At 49.9% G+C, this 18,532-nt stretch overlaps 2 protein-coding genes across 3 annotated transcripts in view; one reads left to right on the top strand and one right to left on the bottom strand.

The window, feature by feature from the left end:
• Positions 1-3,126, bottom strand: part of SF3B3 (splicing factor 3b subunit 3) — a 29,375-nt gene extending 26,249 nt beyond the window's left edge. Inside the window, exons 1-4 of one of the 2 annotated variants that reach the window (XM_082289771.1) lie at positions 3,021-3,126; positions 2,252-2,364; positions 1,503-1,829; positions 226-398 (exon numbers count right to left, since the gene is read on the bottom strand). In XM_082289771.1, the coding sequence (XP_082145897.1) occupies positions 226-398; positions 1,503-1,829; positions 2,252-2,321 (570 nt within the window). In that variant the 5' untranslated portion in view covers positions 2,322-2,364; positions 3,021-3,126. Of the gene's footprint in view, positions 1-225; positions 399-1,502; positions 1,830-2,251; positions 2,365-2,957 lie in introns of both variants that reach the window. The other variant, XM_082289772.1, reaches the window with a different exon arrangement.
• A 279-nt stretch (positions 3,127-3,405) lies between these two features.
• On the top strand, positions 3,406-18,158 carry COG4 (component of oligomeric golgi complex 4; the record flags this gene model as incomplete). The annotated part of the gene is made up of 19 exons (XM_082290288.1): positions 3,406-3,552; positions 3,989-4,071; positions 4,753-4,867; positions 5,312-5,486; positions 6,081-6,274; positions 6,719-6,824; positions 7,897-8,054; positions 8,609-8,667; positions 10,098-10,231; positions 10,758-10,876; positions 11,204-11,370; positions 12,009-12,174; positions 13,663-13,725; positions 14,199-14,315; positions 15,904-15,996; positions 16,304-16,387; positions 16,681-16,782; positions 17,157-17,285; positions 17,497-18,158. The coding sequence occupies 19 exons, from the start codon at positions 3,406-3,408 to the stop codon at positions 17,629-17,631; spliced, it is 2,346 nt and encodes a 781-aa protein (XP_082146414.1). The 3' UTR covers positions 17,632-18,158.
• Positions 18,159-18,532: the final 374 nt, after the last annotated feature.

Raw genomic sequence — 18,532 nt, 5'->3', positions numbered from 1 at the left:
CAGACCAAGAAAATAGGCATATTTTCAGCTGAAAAGCAAAAAGAATCACCAAGACGGAAGAGACTTGCCCATTCTGGCTGAAGGCAAGACAAAAAGCCAGTGAGCTTGTGAAAAACAACCTATCTCAGACAGCAAAAGCAGCCAGTGTTCCCCAGTGACAGATGAAAAACAGAACAGGAATAACAAAGCTCAAAAGACAGCAAAGGGAAATCAAGTTCTTCTCACCTCATAATCCATTTCCAGACAAGCAAACATTGGGTTTTCAAATCCCACATCGACTCCCACCACATGGTAGACCAAGGTATTGGCCTTGTGGGCTTCCAGTGGGGAGGAAATAGTGAGTCGAGCAGCAGCATCTCTGTTCAGGATATACACCAGCTTCTGCTTTTCAATGGCACCTGCAAGAAAGGACAACAGCATGTGAAGCCCATCACTTGACGATCAAATCTGACCATACCTGCAGTCCAAAACCGAGTTGTAAGTTGGCAAGAGAATGTCAGCATTACTTCAGCTGAAGTTCACCCCTGGTGTTTATCTCTGTGCCACCAATTAACCTCGAATGTCTCATTTTAAATCTCTCCGGTTGCAAGCACAAAATGACAACTTCAGCTCTTTAAAGCCAAAGCCTGACCCTTTGAGCTACATTCACCTGGCCCAATATTCCATCTACAATGGCTTGAAGCAGATCTACTTACTCCTTTCATCACACCAGAGATGACAGACTGCAAGAAAGCAAAGACAAATGGAAAGCATCATCCAGATGTTCTGCTGTTTAAAGCCAACTGGCGTGACAACTTTTCCACAAAGATATTTTAACTAAGAAAACGTATTCTTGCCTGACACACAGCATCCACAACATAAAAAACACCACTCAGATATCAACATGAATGGCACAACTGTAACTGTGCTACCTTCTCACCCAGGAAAAGCAGACATGTTAGAAAAGAAACAATATTATTTATTGCTATTCCCAGTATAAAGACATACTAGGAAACTACCATCAGCACTGCACAGAGCGGCCTTCAACAAACTGAGAAAGTTCCATACACCTCATGCTAAATCTTACCAAAAAAAATTCTCCCAAGTGTCCTTCTACCTGTGACACCTCATCAGAAATGCATCTGGCTGTCTCCACAACACATCTCAGAGAAGAGACATGAACTCAGAACATCATTTCAGGCCACAGGAACTGACTGGCTACACTGTAGCACTGGCGACTGCAATCCCATCTTCTCTCCTGCACACACTTCAGGGCTCTGCGCACTGCTAAGCAAACCGGTCCCTCTCCAACTTTTCACCCAGCATTAGAAAGTTTGTGCAATTCCATCAGCATCAACGAACTACTCTGCATGCCTGCATTCTCCTTGACAAAACTCACAGCCTAAAACACTGCCCAAGAAACAATTCCAATTATACCTGGCCAAGACTTGTTCCAAACTCGATATCCACAAGACAGAAAATAAAAAAAGTAAGGAGAACACAAGCTGACAAGAGTAACTTACTGATCATGACAGCGCGGCCCTTTGGGTCCACAGCCAAGTACTGGCCTGGAACGATTCTGCGACATCCACTCTTGCCAAAGGTCTCCTGATGGATCTTCTCAAACACGTTCTTGGAGGGCTGGTACTCCAGAATGACAATGCGCCCCGAATCGCTGCCCACCACGATGTAGTCTTTGGTCCCCCCTGTCAGCCTAAAGGCCATGAGGGACCGGATGACTCCAAACACTTCCACGGTCAGCAGAGTGTGAACCTTCCCTGTGTTGGGATCAGGGCGGAGTAACTCCAGGATCTTGCCCCGGGAAACAACAATTTCTTGTTGTTTGGTTCCTGAAGTACCCAAAACATGAGCACAAGTCAGCAACAACAGAGCACAACACACAACTTCAAGAAACGCTACAATGAAAGAAGAGGAAACTTCCAAATGCCAATTTTAGGATTACTGTGGAGGAATTCAAAGAATCTTATTCACCACATTAGGTACCACTATTGTTTGAACATCTTTTAACACACCAGAAAATTGGTCAGAATACTAAACTAAATCTATAGATAAATTAGACCTATAAATAATCAAGTCAACCTTCTGTCAATCTTTCCACAAGTTACCACAGCCCAAGTAACACTCAAGAGCAAATAATAATGTACCAGCAACAAAACCCCAGCTGTACCCAAGCAAACTCTAAAACCCATCTTTTTCTTGTACTATCCAAAAAAACCTCAAGCCAAGACATGCGAAGGGAGGAGAAAATTACCTGAGAAGTTGCCATGGATAGCAAAGCTAATGCCTGTGGCACGCTGCAACGTTAGGTTGTACAGAAACATGTTGGCGATAGATTTGCTTCACCTTATTGTAGCTCCAGTAGTTCTGCAACAAGTAGAACACAATTATAAACTTCTCAAAAGCAAAGCCTTCCATCCAGCAGAGAGAACCACTGCCCTCCTCCGTGTGCACGGATCACTTTACACCAAGAACCCGGCTGCTATTTGGTATTTATTACCGCGACGAGGCAAAGGGCTCTCCCAAGGTGTCCCGGCTGCCGAGCGCCAGCTGAGCTCCTTATTGCCGAGCGGCTGAGCAGTACTTCCAGTAACTACTACTTATTAGTCTCGGCTATAGCTGTTCAGAAGCCAAACACAATTAGGGAATCCCTCCGGGATCCCCGCGCCGTTACGCGTCCCTGGCGCCACCGTTTCATTGAACGCGAGTGCAGCCACCCGCAGCTGCTCAGGGCCGACTCCTCTCCCCGAGGCTGAGGAGGGAAGGAACCGTAGCATCAGCCGACCGCCCCGAGCCCCAGAAACCGGCCCTCAGCCTTGCCCCGGCAGGGCACGGAGCCAACACCTCCCCGCGCTCTGCGGAGCGCTCGCCCCGAGAAGCGGCCACAGGTCACTGCCCGGCCCGGCCGCCCCCACCCGGCCCAGGCCCCGCGGAATCCGCGACGCTCCCCCTCCACAAACCAGCGGCCCGTCCTGCACGTCCCGGCCGCGGAGCCGTCGCCGGGCAGGCAGAGCTGCGCTCACCGTGCGGATGGCGGCGGATGCTGCTCCGGCCTAGGCGGGCGCGCCGCCGGCCTCCTCCGCCATCAGCGCGGGCGCCTGCGCGCTGCCCTCCCGCGCCTTCTCTACGGGGCTTTCGCGGGTCAGGCGCGCGCCTGCGCCGTGTAGTGGTAGAGGCTGCCCAAGCCGTGCCTGAATCATTGTTGCGCTATGGCAGCTCCTCCCAGCACCAAGAGCCCCCTTCTCCCCCCCCCCCCGCCCCCCCGTAAACCCTCAGCCGCCTTCTGGCATGGAGATGTCAGCTTCCTTCTCCGCCAGGCGGAGCCCAGTGGCGCCAAGGCTCAGGCACCGCTTTCGACAGCCCCGACGGGCCTCACGGCGGTAGCGACCGCGTCAGCTGCGTCCCAAGATGGCGGCGGCCACGGCGCCGGGACCGAAGGCGCCGCCCGGGGAGAGCGGCGGCCCCGCCGCCTCCGCCCTGTCCATGGAGCGGATCCAGTCGCTGACCGACCTGGCGGACCTGGAGGCCGCCTACAGCCGGCTGTGTGAGGAAGAGGTGTGTGGGGCCGGGCACGGGAGGCGGCGGGGCCCCGAAAAGCGGATGCCTCGCTGTCACTGTGCCCCTCATTGTTGGATCCTTTCCAGAGGTGTTTAATACGGACTCAGCCGCCCCTGAGGCCCGGCCGGCGGTGGGTGTCGCCTCCGCGGATCCCTGTGTCGCGAGCAGCTTGGAGATTCTGGGATCTCGTGTGCTGGAAGCCCGGCTAGGGGAGGAGATTTTGTGTTTGCTTTCAAATGGCAAACCCGTAAAGGTTTAGAGAATTAAAGAGAGCTTAGAAAGTATTTATTGGTCATATGGGTTCTTGAAAGCATTAATGCCTTGCTACCTTTGTGTCCTTGGCTTGGACATAGGGTCTGATAAGTCGCTGGCCTGGAGCAGAGCTAAAGTCACACAACACTTCCTTCATCCTTTTTTTTTTTTATTTTTTCAGAAAGTCGTGCAGGAAGAGCTGGATGCCCTCCTGGAGCAGCAGAGCACTATAGAGAATAAGATGGTTGCTCTTCATCGCATGGGGTTAGTGTTCCCCACCCGTTCCCCTTCCTTCTCCTTTCACCCAGATACTCCTTTCACTGTTGTAGTGGAAGCACATCCATTCTCAGAAAATGTCAGACTTTAAATCGGTTTGTGGTAGAGAACACTAGTTGGATCCTGATCCCCAGGTGCCCAGTTCTTCTCAGCAGCACTGACAGCTGTGTCCTCACTCAGACTGACCCATTTTGGTGTAGGCTGAGCAGCTTTTTGAACGTGTCATGTCAGAGGTTGCCAGGTTTCAGCATCAATCGTTGGATTAGGTGTCTTCTGTCAGGCTGTGTATAGGTGTGAACAAATATTACTGTTTCTTTACGGTGAACTTCTGCAGGCCAGCTGGAAAATCATCCTAAATGGCCTTGTGTCTAGCAGAAGCTCAGAGGACAGGTTTACAGACTTCACCTCCACTTCAGAAGTGGAGAATGTCATAAAGGCCCAGTGGCTTGTTCATGCCCTGTGTGGTAGCAAGGCACAGTTGGTCTGTGCAGCCTCTTCCAAAGCAGTCAGTCTGTTCCTTTCTCCTGCTTTGCTCCCAGAGGAGGGAATGAAGTGAGTGAGAATATTGTGACAGGACCAGCTGTGTTTGGAGGAAGAGCCATCCTGCTGTTGCACGCCATCCGACTGGTTAATGCGTGCACCTCACGCTCCGTTCACGTGTGTTCCCAGCCCTAATCTGCAGCTGATCGAGGGGGATGCCCAGCAGCTGGCAGGGATGGTCACCTTCACCTGCAACCTGGCTGAGAACGTCAGCAGTAAAGTCCGTCAGCTCGACCTTGCCAAGGTAACTGGGCTGAGGGGGGTTGGAATTTGTCACCACCCAGCTGTGTTCTGTGCTCACAGCACAGAGGATGTGCCCTTCCTTTAGCGGGCATGTGGCTGGAAGCTGCTATGTTCTTTATTTTAGCTGTGTCTTTCTGGGCTCCTGCATATTGCATGGTATAAGAGTGGTAGAATCATAGAATCGTTTGGGCTGGAAGGGACCTTACAGCTCATCTCATTCCCAACTCTCCTGCTGTTGACAGGGACACCTTTCACTAGACCAGGTTGCTCAGAGCCCCATCCAACCTGGCCTTGAACGCTTCCAGGGATGCTTCTCCATATAGCAGCTGGTTCTCCAGCATCCCCTTCTGTCCATGCAGCTCCTGGTAGAATACCCTGAAGAGGGTGAGTGGCAATCTTGTCAATTACACAGTGCTGAGGACAGTAGAGACTGCCTTTCTTGCAGAACCGACTCTATCAGGCCATTCAGAGAGCTGATGACATCCTTGACCTGAAGTTCTGCATGGATGGAGTTCAGACAGCCCTGAGAAATGAAGACTATGAACAGGCAGCAGCTCATATCCATCGCTATCTGTCTCTGGACAAGTCAGTGATTGAGCTCAGTCGCCAGGGCAAGGAAGGTAAGCACTGTTTGTGAGGACATACTGATGAGTCACCTTTCCAGTGGATATCTAGAGACTGCTCATTTCCTATGGTAGATTGCCTCAGCCCAACAGAAAAAGCAGAAGATGTAATGCAGGCCAGTGGTCTTGGTATTTTATAGACTGACTGAGAGATGAGCATTTTTGAAGTGTTACTACATCAGAATTATCATTAATTGGAAGGGCAGTTCCTGGCACATAGCTGTAATAGTATTTTAGGTGCTAACTAAGCAAAGGACAAAATGTTCAGACCAGAAGAAGTGAGGGAGAAGGCTCTGTCAAGGAGAATTTTTCTTGTGTTACAGTGTGCTACCAAGCAGAGCAACTGGAAATGAAGGAGTAAATTGCTAAGAGGAAAATCCCAGTTGATGTGTCATCATCCTCCATGCAAAATCACATTACATCACACACCAACCTGTCTGTCTTTGCCAGTAGAGGAATTCCAGTGTGTATTCTGCCTTCTCAGCTTGGGACTGCACAGTGCTGGTCTCCTGGAAAAACAAAAAGCAGCCCTAGATACAGTACTAACATTGTGCTGTTGCTTTTCCCTTTCTTTTCTGTCCTTTTGACTAGGGGGCATAATTGATGCCAACCTGAAGCTCCTGCAGGAAGCAGAGCAGCGTCTGAAGACAATTGTTGCAGAGAAATTTGACACAGCTATGAAGCAGGGAGACCTGCCCCAGGTGGAACGGTTCTTCAAGATCTTTCCTCTGCTAGGCTTACATGAAGAGGGGCTGAGCAAGTTCTCTGAGTACCTCTGCAAGCAGGTAACAGGCTCTGTGAAACCCAGGGGAAAACAAAACCCAGTCTCTGTCAACAGATATTGTGGAAGGAGATTTTGGCAGTGGCTTGTTAGCCTTAAAAAATAGCACTGGCCTCAGTTCATGTCTCTCCCTGCATTTGCATGCTGGGATGAGCTTTCTGGTGTCTGAATACAGATCCAGGGGCTTGTCTGGCTTCTTCTGTGTCTTGCTCTCTGCACTTGCTTAAAAATCATACAATGAGCCTGGAAAGAGAAGAACAAGTTTCTGCCCTTCCTCAAGCCTTGAGTTTTCTACAGGAGAGGAAAGGATCCCTGTTCAAAGGAGGATAATACGGCAATAGCTCTTGCATTAGGAAGGCCAGTGAAAGCTCTCTAGGGCAAGGACTGTGGACCTGTGGGATGAAGAATACCTTTGGGTGTTCAGCTGACTGGTCCTGTTGTCATGCAGGTGGCCAACAAAGCAGAAGAGAACCTGCAGCTGGTGATGGGAACAGACATGAGTGACCGTCGAGCTGCTGTCATCTTTGCAGACACCCTGACACTCCTCTTCGAAGGTAATCTTCCTTTCCTCTCTCCTGATTGATTGCGAATGGTCCGCGATGAGACAGTCCATCAATTTAAATGCTTTTAATTTTAAATGCCTCATTGCCCTTTGAGCTACAGGTGTCTCACACTCGAGGGACAGGGACGCAGCTAGCTGAATTTATTCCAGCCAGAAGAGGGCGTCACAATAAACCAGTTTTCCTGTGGACATCTTGCACAGGCATGAAGTGGATTTGCAAAGGATTTGTTGGTTTCCTCTATGTATCAGACTCTTCCTGTTTTCTGCATCCTCAAAACAAATGGGTATTCCCTGGAGGTTTCTTCAGACTTGCAGCTCTCCAGACAAACAAATCAGATCCCTTAGGGATGAGCAGCTGTTGGTGCCTCCAGGCCTGGCTCTTCAAGAAGCACCATGGGAGCTTGAAAGCAGACAAGGAAGGGAGAGAAAGGAATGTGAATGCCCTTTGGGAATGTTGCCAAAGACCATAATTGAGATCCCATGGTGATTAGCCACCTTCTCTATGAAATCTGCTCTAATTCCAGGCGGCACCACTGCCAAGTTACTCTCCCAGCCTGGCGCCAGTAGAGCTTTCTTGGCAATAGTGTCAAAAGAGGGGGAGTGTTGCTAACTTTCGGAGTAGAGCACTTGTGAGAAGAAAGCAATATTGTAGAGATACTTCCTTGGAGATAAGCTTTTCCTACAAGAAGTTCTTGCCTTCACTAATGCTTGCTCTCTGCAGCAAGTGTGTGCCCAAGAGCCATCCCTAGGCTGATTTTTCCCTGTAACCTTGCAAGTGCTGAAAGCTGAGACTGGATTTGGGTGGCAGTTGTGTCCCCTGCCAGGTTTAGCTTGTGTGGCTTTGTCCTGGGGAAGCCTCATACCTTGTATCTTGCTGGGCTGAAGGGCAGCTGGCACACAGGGCATGGCAGGAGTTCTCTTTAGGGACAGAGAGATGGCTTCTGCTCCAGGAGATTTGCACTCTTTATCTGTGAAGTGAATGATCCTTTGTTAGGTCTGGTCTGTGGACCTGTGTAGCTCTGCTGTGCTCTGGGAACTGCTGGTTCTCTCCCCTGTCCCCACAGGGATTGCTCGCATTGTGGAGACCCACCAGCCCATCGTGGAGACCTACTATGGGCCAGGGAGGCTCTACACCCTCATCAAGCACCTGCAGCTGGAGTGTGACCGGCAGGTGGAGAAGGTGGTGGACAAGTTCATCAAGGAGAGGGACTATCACAGGCAGGTAAGAGCAGTGTGAGGCTGCCTGATGCAGCCAACTGTGCCCTCCATCCAGTTCTGTGGGGCTCCCACTGCTGTAGAGGCAGCAGAGTTTGACCCTGTGTATTGAGAGAAACCTTGCTTTGCTCCATTTTTACCCTGGTAGGGGAAGGGGTTCAGCCTGTAGCTGTGCTTTCTGATGCAGAGGAGGATTCATTTGGAGCATAGTAAATGCCCCCTGGTCATTCTTTGCTGTGCAGGTCTGTAGGGTGCTTTCAGTACAGCTTCCCCACTGTCTTGTTCCTGCTTAGATGCAGGACTGCTGCAACTGTCTCATGGTCACACACCTTGGTGCCTCTGGTCAAGTCCCATCTCACCACCTTTGCTGGCAGGATGAGCTCTGCCTTGGAGGAGGAGGAAGTGAACTGATGTGGTTCCCTTCTCTGGCAGTGCTTCCTGCAAAGCATGCCTATCACCCCCAGTGAGTAAGCACTTCCTTAGGGTATAGCACGAGAAGTGGCTGGTAACTCCAAGTCATCAGCAAAGACTGATGACTCTCCCTTTCTTTTGTGATTGCAGTTCCAGCAAGTCCAGAGTAGCATGATGAGAAGTTCTTCTGCAGAGAAAATTGAACCAAGGTACAAAGAAAAACTCTTTATGCTCTCTAACCTTTCACTCTTGAGTTGTTATTAACACTACCTAGCATTTAGATAACTCTCCCACTCTTCCAGAAGCTTTGCAGCTATTAACTCATAAAATCCAATTGTTAAGTGCCCTTCACTGCCCTTCTATAAAGGAAACTTCTGTAGTGGGGCTTTATTTTGCTTAGTCATTACTTCTAAGCCTTGGCTCTAAGCATTCCTGGAGGGTTGGCAATATCACCACACATGAAGGACTGAGATTTTAACTGCCTGTGCCCGCTACTCTTTCATGGCCTTGGAGCCCACAAAACGGAGCAGCTTGCTGGACAGATAATTTGTGACAGAATCAGGAATAAATATTTGGGTCTTATTTAATCTATACTGCTGCTGCAGCAGCTCTGTACCGTCAGTTTCTTGATAATGAACTGCAGTGCTTTAAACTTCCTCTTTTTCTTCTTATCATAAATATTTACATAACCCTCAAGCAAGGCCATTTGAAAGTGTACCCAGCCCTTCTGGGACTGCCTGAATTACAAACATACCTTGAAAGAAAACTTAGGTTCTTCAAGGAAGATCTGTCTGTGAGCCTGCATAATTATTATTTCAGCAGTAATATCCACTTACTATTTGCTCTGAGTAACTCTGCATGTATCCCAGTTTTCTGATTTTTTTCTTTTTCATCTGTAAAATAAAGATGATCTTTCCTTCTCCCACTTGTGCACCGTGAGGCTTCAAGCAGGATTTGTTAAATTCTCTGCACGCTGATGAAAAAGCTGATGTGTCAGTCTCTCTTTTTTTGATAGTCATCTCTGATCTGAACACTGTGTTCTGCATTGTAAGATGCTTTTTTTGTCTCATTTCCTGAGCTGTTGAGCTTAAACAGATTCTTTATCATCTTCAGAGAAACACATGAATCTGTGCACAAAAACACATATGTGGAGATGGCAGGGACCAGGCATTTCTAACGTTAGCAACATAGGGCTCACAGAATTGTAGAAAAACTGAGGTAGGAAAGGACTGATGAAGATCTCTAGTCAAACCTCCCACTCAAAACAGGGCTCATTTTGAAGTTACATGAAATTGCTTTGAGTCTTGCAGTCCTTACCAATGTGATTTCGACGTGGATGTCCTCACATCTATGAGGAAAAAGAGGGGGAGTGTTGCTAAATCTTGGAGTAGAGTTTGTGAGAAAAAAGCAATATTGTAGAGATACCTCCTGGGAGATGATTTTAGGGGGATATTTTGATTGTGTGTGCATGCTTTGCACATACCACTTTTTCTGCTGAGCTTTGCCACTCGATGGCACAGATGGAAAGGGGCAGTATTGATCTCATAGTGAGAGAATGGAGAACACACTACTTAACTGAATTGAATTAGTGCCTCTCCTTTTGTAGTCTTGCTGTCTTGATTCTTGCTGTTTCTTCCAGGGAGCTTGACCCTATTTTAACAGAAGTCACTCTGATGAATGCCCGCAGTGAGCTCTACTTGAGGTTCATCAAGAGACGAATAATAGCTGATTTTGAGGTGGGAGATGCCATGGCCTCAGAGGAGGTAAAGCAAGGTAACACCTTGAGTACCAATACTCATAAGCTCTGCTCGTCAAAGCCAGAAATTGAGATATACCTGAGTTAGTGGCAGAGCAGAGTGACACAGGGTCTGCAAAGACACTTTGGGAGTGCTCTGTGGAAGATGATTGTGTAGTCTGGCCTTTCCAAACCTGTTTTCAGCACTGGTTGTTCCCTCTAACAGGGAAACCAACATTAAGAATGACTGTAGGGTATAACAAACTAAAGTCCCCAAAGAGAGGAAGAGCTGTTTGGTCACTGCAGGCACAAATCCTAAGGGTGGAGGCCATGGAAAAACAGGCTCGAGGTTTTGGTACTCTGTAGAGCTCTGGAAAGCACTTTGGCCACCTGCAAAATCCAACTCAGCAATTTCAGCTCCACAGTTGAGGCTTGTGATTTGTTCTAGGTTGGGCCTGGCAAGTGTCTGTCCATTAGGTGCCTATGAGACAGGCAGCAAGGGACTTGGTGGAGCTGCCTCCTGGCCCTGGGTTCCTGCTGATGGGTCTCTCTTGTGTTCCACAGAGCATCAAAAATACCTGGACAAGCTCCTCAACAACTGTCTGCTGAGTTGCACCATGCAAGAGCTCATTGGCTACTACATCACCATGGAGGAATACTTCATGAGGGAGACTGTCAACAAGGTAGGGGAGAACCTCCTAGATGCTTCTCTGTGTGTGCTCCTCAGTCCTCTGGTGAGCATCCCAAGGGAGGGTTATGTGTACACGGCAAGTTTGCAGTTGTCAGGGAAGTCTTTTGTTTCCCTTGGCCTTGAAAAGCAAGTGGTTGTTTCTGAATTTTGACTTCAGACATACCCCAGGGTATCTTCCAGGTCTGTGGGCTACTGCAAACTAGTCTGAGGGGTGCCAGCCACTCAGGGTGAAGGGAGAAGATGGGCAGTTTGGCCTCTCAGCACTGCTGGGGCAGCGCCGCTGACTGAGCCCAAGGCACTGAGACAGCTTTCTTTGCAGGCTGTTGCCATGGACAGCTATGAGAAGGGCCAGCTCACCTCCAGCATGGTGGATGATGTGTTTTATATAGTGAAGAAGTGCATTGGGCGTGCTCTGTCCAGCTCCAGCATAGACTGTCTCTGTGCCATGATCAACCACTCCACCACCGAGCTAGAGTCTGACTTCAGGTAATGAAAATACACCAGGTTCACTGTAATGTGCCTCCACGTTCTGCAAACAATGTTTGCTGTCAGATGGTCTTCCTTGTGTTCTTTGCCTTTGAACCTCTGGCTTGTCATCCCCATGGAAGATGCTCGTAGGAAGCAGTAACAGGTGTAGGAAGCTGGATCTGGGCATCTTTCCTCACAGTAGTGGTTGGTGATCCCCCTATAAGACAAACAGAAAAAAGAACCTCATGGCCCAAAATCCCTATGAGATGGAGTTGCCATGTAGCACTGGGGTCCTACCCTGCTTGAGGGTACATGGTCACCCCTAGTTGTTCTCTGGGTTACTTAATGACTCAAACTTGGTGTGAGACTGCAGAAATTGTCCTGCTGTTTTTCATTCCATTGTGGGAATGAGGAACTGTGGCTGAAGACAGCAGGCAGCTGCAGGCAGGATATTTGGGAAAGCTCAGAAACTGTGTGGTTATGTTTTTCTTTCAGCCTTCAGATGCTGTCAGATGATATTTGCCAGCCTTTTTTTTTCCTGTGAAGTTCCACTTACCTTGTTCAGGTCACATCTCAGACAGAATGCTGTCCCGAGGCACAGAGCATAATTCTGTTGTTGCATGCTCTAAACCCTGGTGTGTTCTGCTTGCCCATAGGGAGGTTCTGTACAACAAGCTGAAGCAGGGCTTCCCAGCCACAACCTTCCAGGACTTCCAGAGAGGGGTGACCAGTGCTGTGAACATCATGCACAGCAGCCTGCAGCAGGGCAAGTTCGACACCAAAGGCATTGAAAGCACCGACGAGGCCAAGCAGTCCTTTCTGGTGGGTTTGGTGGCTGTTCTGGTGCAGAATGGGTTGGGGTGGGGAGAAAGACAATGGGGAACTCTTGGGAACAGGATTGGTGTGACTGTTGTGTTCAGAGAACCTGAAAATCTGTTGAGGTATGGTGGGTGGCCTGCCTTTGGATGTCTGGTGGATGCTTCTGCCTCATCTCAGGTTTGTAGAGCTTCCACACCCAGCCTATGCAACTGTGATCCCATGAGTGCCTCTTGGGCTGCTGTGATGACAATTCTTTCCGGGCTGGGGAAGAGTCTGTGCTCTTTTGAGGTGTCCACCACTCCTGCTCTTCACAGGCTCTGCACAGAGGTGGTGGGGGAGCATCTCATCCACACCTTCCTCCAGATAAAAAAGTCCTGGCCCAAGCTCAGCTCCCTCACGAGATTGAAGAGTTTTCATTAGAGCAGGGTTGTCTGCTCTGCTTGGTCTGCAAGATCCTCCTGTTGCCTTCTAACAGCAGAACTGCAGCTCTGTCCATGCTTGAACAGGTACAGGGAGCATTTCAGACCCCTCAGAGAGCATCTGAAGGGGCCGCTTGTCGCTCCTGTCTGCTGCAGCATAACACATCCCTCCCCATGCTGGGATGCTGTGTAGACTTTGCATTGTGGAAAAGACCTCTCTGGGAGAACATCTCTGGCTCTGCTCTCTCCAGGTTTGAGCAGACCTGTGGGCAGAGACTGAGAGCACTGGAGAGGGGCTGGCTCACCATGTCTCCCTCTCTCTAAGTTGTTGTGAACAGCCAACACTGAAGAGGTTCCTTGGAGCTTTCACTGTACGTGGAGAAAAGGCAACAAAGGGAGCAGGAGAGACTGAACTCTTTAATCTCATAGAACTCTTTGTTACAGGTTTCTACCTTTCTTGAAGCAAAGGGCTTAAAATGTCAGTTCTTCCACTGAATCTCCTCGTTCACTTGTCACCTTGCCTCATTTCCCTATTTGCACAAACCCCAGCCTTATAGTGACAGTTCATCTTCAGCAGGTAGAGAACAGTCTGTTCAGTGGAGAACAGATACTCATCTGGCAGGAGGGCTGCTGATTCCTCCTGCCTAGTTACCTGTGCCTCCCTGTCTCCCCTGCTGCTCTGGACACAGTGTTTAAAATCACCCACAGCCACTCCTGCTCTGTTCTTCATGACACTTACAGAAAGTTGGGGGTACATTATGGCTTCCATCCATCACCAACGAGTGGGGCTTCGTGGCAACATCGTGAACAGGATGATGAGGAAAAGAAGTAAACTGTCTTGAACTCTGTACTAGCTGGAGATTCAGCACATGTGCTCAGTTGCTGGAGTTTAGCTTCATGCAGCTTAGTGAATCCGCAGTGCTTTGATCTCACAGTAGCAACTCTGTCCCTTAACTACTTGCATTTCAGTCCGTATTGTTAGCAGGGCATGGAGTAAATGTATGGACTTGGGGATGAGGTGCTGGGAAATTCCATTTAATCCAACTTGGGTTGGTTTTGGGTTTTTTTTCAGGTGACCTTAAACAATGTGGAAGTCTGCAGTGAAAACATCATGACCCTAAAGAAGACTTTGGAGGTGCAGTTTCTATTCTTTACTGGTTTTTCCCAAATCAAATTTATAATATCCTCCCTTGGCAGGGGCAGGGGTCAAGTAAACCATCTGGACTTTGACATGCCTGAATTCCTGAGGTCTTTGCCATCCAGCCTTAGGGAAGCAATTTTGAGCTGGCAGAGCAATTTCCGGCTGATAGTAGCAGCCAGCAATACCAGTTCCTCCAGCCTGACCAGCCTGGTGCAGGAATAACATGTGCATCATGGAGAGTCTGCAGCTCTCTGGTGCTGGGCTAGACAGCCCCTGGCTTCCTTTCTTGCTGTCCTTTCTCCTCACAGCTGGAGCCAGCAGCCTCTGCCTTTGTAGGAGCAAGAGATGGGAGATGGGCTCCTAACCTAGCCCACACACTGGTGGGCAGCCAGAGCTCAGCAACACAAAGGGATAAAAACTGCCCAGGTTATTAATTTGCAGCTTGCTCATGGATCTCTTCCCTGCAGAGTGACTGCAGCAAGCTGCTTAGCCAAGGATTTGGGGGTGAGCAAGCACAGGCCAAGATTGAGAGCTGCCTCTCGGACATGGCTGCTGTCTCCAACAAATTCCGTGACCTGCTGCAGGTGAGTGTCTCTCTGAATTACTGCTGGCTTCCAGCACTGCCTGCTGGTGTTTTCAGGGACAACTCTGGCAGGAATCACTTCAGCTCAGGGCCAGGCCATGTCTGACTCCAGGAGTGCTGGGTAGGGTGCAGGAGGGAGCAAATCAGTCAGCTTTGAGGCATGGAAAGAGCCCCAGCCCGTTTATACAGCCACACCAGCCAGCAGCTGCATAAAAAGCACTGGAAGCAGCTGCAGAGCCAGAAGGAATGTTGCTTCATTCGTCTTCACTGAGCACAGAATTGCAGTTGGTTCAGCATTTTCAGGAGAAGAAATATTAATGACATTTCTATCTCCTCCTTTCTCCCTCGTGGCACAGCACATTGTCAAGTTGTCCACAGCCTAAGTAATGCTGAAGACAGGCTGTTGGTAGAGAAGAGATGCTCTTTTCTCAGGTTTCTCCTTCTTTCCCAAATGCAAATACTCCTCAGCATGGAGCAGAAGACTCTGGCTAAATCCAGCCTCCTGTGGCATGCTGGGGCCTGCTGTCCTAAAATTTCACAGTGGTCTCTGGCAGGGAGAGAAGCAGGAAGACCTAGTACCTCATGTGGAAAGAAACCAAGCAAAGGAGAATATTTTGAACCAGGTTTGCCTTTGTACTTCACAGAGGGGTCAGGCTATTTTTTTTTTGGCTTTGCAGTTCAGGGCAGGCAGATGCCTTCAGTTCAGCACCGCCAGCAAACCCTCTTGGGGACTGTGGTCAGTATCAAAACCAAAGAGCTCATCAGTAAGGCATAAAACTCTCCAGTCTGACTCTAGTGCGGTTTTAAAAGTGGCTGCAAAGCAACCCAGAGTCTGGGGAGGAAGCTCCTGCACTGCCTGAGTCACACACGCGCTGAATTTGCCTCAGAAAAGGACAATTGCCAGCAGGGCCTGCTCAGAAATGCCAGTTTTAGTTAAAAACTCCCATCAAATGCCAGTCAGAATAGGTACCGACACAGTTCCATGCTGAGTGAGCTTTCATGACACCTTGCTGAGCCAAAGAGGGGTGGCTGGCAGGAGAGGGCTTTAAGAGCTCTCATCACAGGGGACAGAAAAGCCTTTGCTGACAGCCTGCTGCTCGGGGGAGATGGCATGTGTTGGGGTTATGATTAATTCAGGGAACTAACTGTGGTTACAGCTTTTATCCTCCTTTTAGATTCTCCTACTGAGCTAAGCTGCACTGGAGGTGGGAGGCATCAGCTGAGTTCAGTAACAGTGCCCTGGCTGGTGCTGAGTGGAAAAGCTGGAGTTTGCGTTTTTTCCTACCCCCCATTCCTCGCTCCTGCCAGGAAATCTGTAGCTATGTGGGATGGGGAAGCACAAGCCCTTCAGACCACACAAAGTGAGCACAACAGCAGCTTCTGGGCCAACATCCTTCCTCTTCTTCTTGTCATGGTGTCCTCAGAGCCTTCCGGCACCAGAAGAGTGTGGGGTCTGGGCCTTCCAGGTTCAGTTTCATGTGCAAGTCTGTGGGTCGGTTTCCCCAGCTGAGAATGTGAAGCAGCATCAAGACAGCCTGGTTGTAAAGATTTTGTGCCTCACTGTCCTCTCTTCTTGCTATCTCCCTCAGGAAGGTCTCAATGAGCTCAACAGCACAGCCATCAAACCCCAGGTGAAGCCGTGGATCAACCTATTCCTCTCTGTCTCCCACAACATCGAGGAGGTGAGGCTCAGTGTTCTCTGCTTCCAGCTGTTCTTGGGCATTCTCTGTCTTCTGCTCAGCAGCACAGAGCAACCAATCTTTCCTTCCCCTCAGTTATCTGCTGTTTCCTTGGCACAGAGCATCAATAAAATACCCAGACCATGCTCTGCAGCCGAGCCTGGAAAGGGACGTTTGGCTAGAGAGGAACTTGAGAAAATGGAAGGGGTGAAGTGCTGCTGCAGGAGGGACCTCCCTTCCTGTCCTCTGGGCCGTTGGCTGTGCTTTACTTCAGGCCACATAAACAGCACTTTCTGCATTTCACTGTTAGGAGGAGTTCAGCGACTATGAGGCCAATGATCCCTGGGTCCAGCAGTTCATCGTCAATCTGGAACAGCAGATGACAGAGTTCAAGGTGAGAGAAGGAGGTGGCAGCCTGCCAGGCTTCCACATGGCATCCTCCAGCTCTTTCCTTGCTTGGCGAGCAGAGGTGTCCTTCAGTGCCTTGCTGGGCTCTTAGGGATCCAGTCACCCCCTTCTCCTGCAATTCTCAAAGCCTGCTTGGAGGCCCCACATACCTGGATCACCTCTCTGGTGCTCTCCACGTGCCAAGCCTGCAAGTCCTTATTCGTAAGCTCTCCTAGCCTTGGGTTTTAGACACCTCTGCTCAGTTTTCCTGAAAAGAATGACACAGGTTTCTGCTTCCAGGCTGGGCTGTCTCCAGTGATTTATGACACCCTCACTGGTCTTATGACCAGTCTCATAGCCATTGAACTGGAGAAAGTGCTGCTCAAATCCACCTTCAGCAGGGTAAGCAAAACCCTCCTCTGCCATCTAGTCTTTCTTGACTGCAAACCCTCAGTAAAGGATGGGGCAGGGCAGATGCATATGTTATCCTCAAAGAAACTCTGCAAGCACCAGTGACCAGCTCAGGGACACTTTTACAACAGCACCCACAGGGACAAAGTGGGTTTGTTTATGGGACTGAGAAGAGCTGGCACCAATAAGGGAGCTGGGTTTTAAGGTGGGTCTAAACATAAGCCACTTAAATCTGCAATAAGTGGTCTAACTGGGACCTTCCCACTCAGAGACCTCCCCCTGCCTCCCTGTGACTTCTAATTGCTGTCTTGGCACAACCTCTGGGTCTGCTTGGAGAGTTAACTGATCTCTGTCTGTGCCCACAGCTCGGTGGTCTGCAGTTTGACAAGGAGCTGAGGTCCCTCATAGCCTATCTCACCACAGTCACCACATGGACTATCCGTGACAAGTTTGCTCGTCTTTCCCAGATGGCCACCATCCTCAACCTGGAAAGGGTGAGCTGCGCTTGGTCTGCTTCTATTGGGGAATTGTGGGAGCACCAGCTGCACTGCACATGGCTTTACCGAGTTCATCCAGATATCATCACACCTACAGGGTGGGGAGAAGCTGGAGAAGTTGCCCTGTGTCTGATGGTGCTTGAGTTCAAACTTACCTGTGAGGGCAGTCTGTGCTGAGTCATCTCCTACAGCTCCCTTCTTTTTCCAGGTGACAGAGATCCTGGATTACTGGGGGCCAAACTCAGGTCCACTCACCTGGCGCCTTACTCCCGCCGAGGTCCGGCAGGTGCTGGCTCTCCGCATCGACTTCCGCAGTGAGGATATCAAGCGGCTGCGCCTATAGTTGGTCAGTGCCTGGCTCAGCACCACGCTGGAGCTAAGAGCAGGAAGGTTGCAGTTCTGGAGCCTGCCTGGATCCTGTCCTGGGGCTGGCTGTTAGATGGTGTGGGGATGGGATGATGTCTGTCCTTTTGCTCGCATTCCTTGGAGCAAAGGGCTTTCCTGGGCCTGGTAAGAAGAGCTGCCATCCTTTTGTGGGAGCGGAAACAAGGCACATGAGGAATCTCTCATGAGAGCAGCATGATGCTATTTCTCAGAACACAGCAGTGCCTGCTCCCGACTCCATGTGCTCTGCTGCCCTGCAGGAGGCCAGGACAGGTGGGGGCTGATGAGGCTCAAATACAGGTCTGCTGCTGCAGCTGTGTTCCCTCTGTGCCCCCTAGTTTAAGGGTCAGCTGCTGGAGTCACAAATGCTGAACCCCAGCTCTCTCTTGGTGGTGATGGGGACTGTTCTACAGAAGGGGGAAGGAGTGATTTCCGCGGGAAGGTGCTTGGAAAATCACTAGAAAGCCTCTGTAGGAAATGGGGCTATGTCCCCTGCTGGCTCTGTGCAGCTATTGTGTAAATAAACCTTGCTTGGTTGAGCTGCAGTCTCCAGTGGTGTGTGTTCAGCTGTGGGCCTTCAGGGAGCTGGAAAGATGTGGGACAAGAGCTCTGCTCTGCCCCAGTTCTATTCTACCTTGTGCCAGGGCATCCAGAGCATCTTCTTGTCTTGTCTGGCTGCCTCCTGTGGCTGCTGTCTCCCTCAGCCAGGGCTGTGGAGGGGGATGACCAGCCCTTGCATGCAGGTTCTGCCATTCCCACCCCTGGAAAAGCTTCGCCCATGCATTGCTGGGCCGTTGCTATGCTGTGGAGAGGGAGCAGCCCTGCTAGGGACAGAGGGGTACAAACACATGCTGAGACAA

Source organism: Coloeus monedula, assembly GCF_965178545.1.
Source record: "Coloeus monedula genome assembly, chromosome: 13".
NCBI classification, from domain to species: domain Eukaryota; kingdom Metazoa; phylum Chordata; class Aves; order Passeriformes; family Corvidae; genus Coloeus; species Coloeus monedula.
The sequence above is the reverse complement of the archived record's forward strand: the minus strand, read 5'-3'. Positions and strand labels throughout refer to the sequence as shown.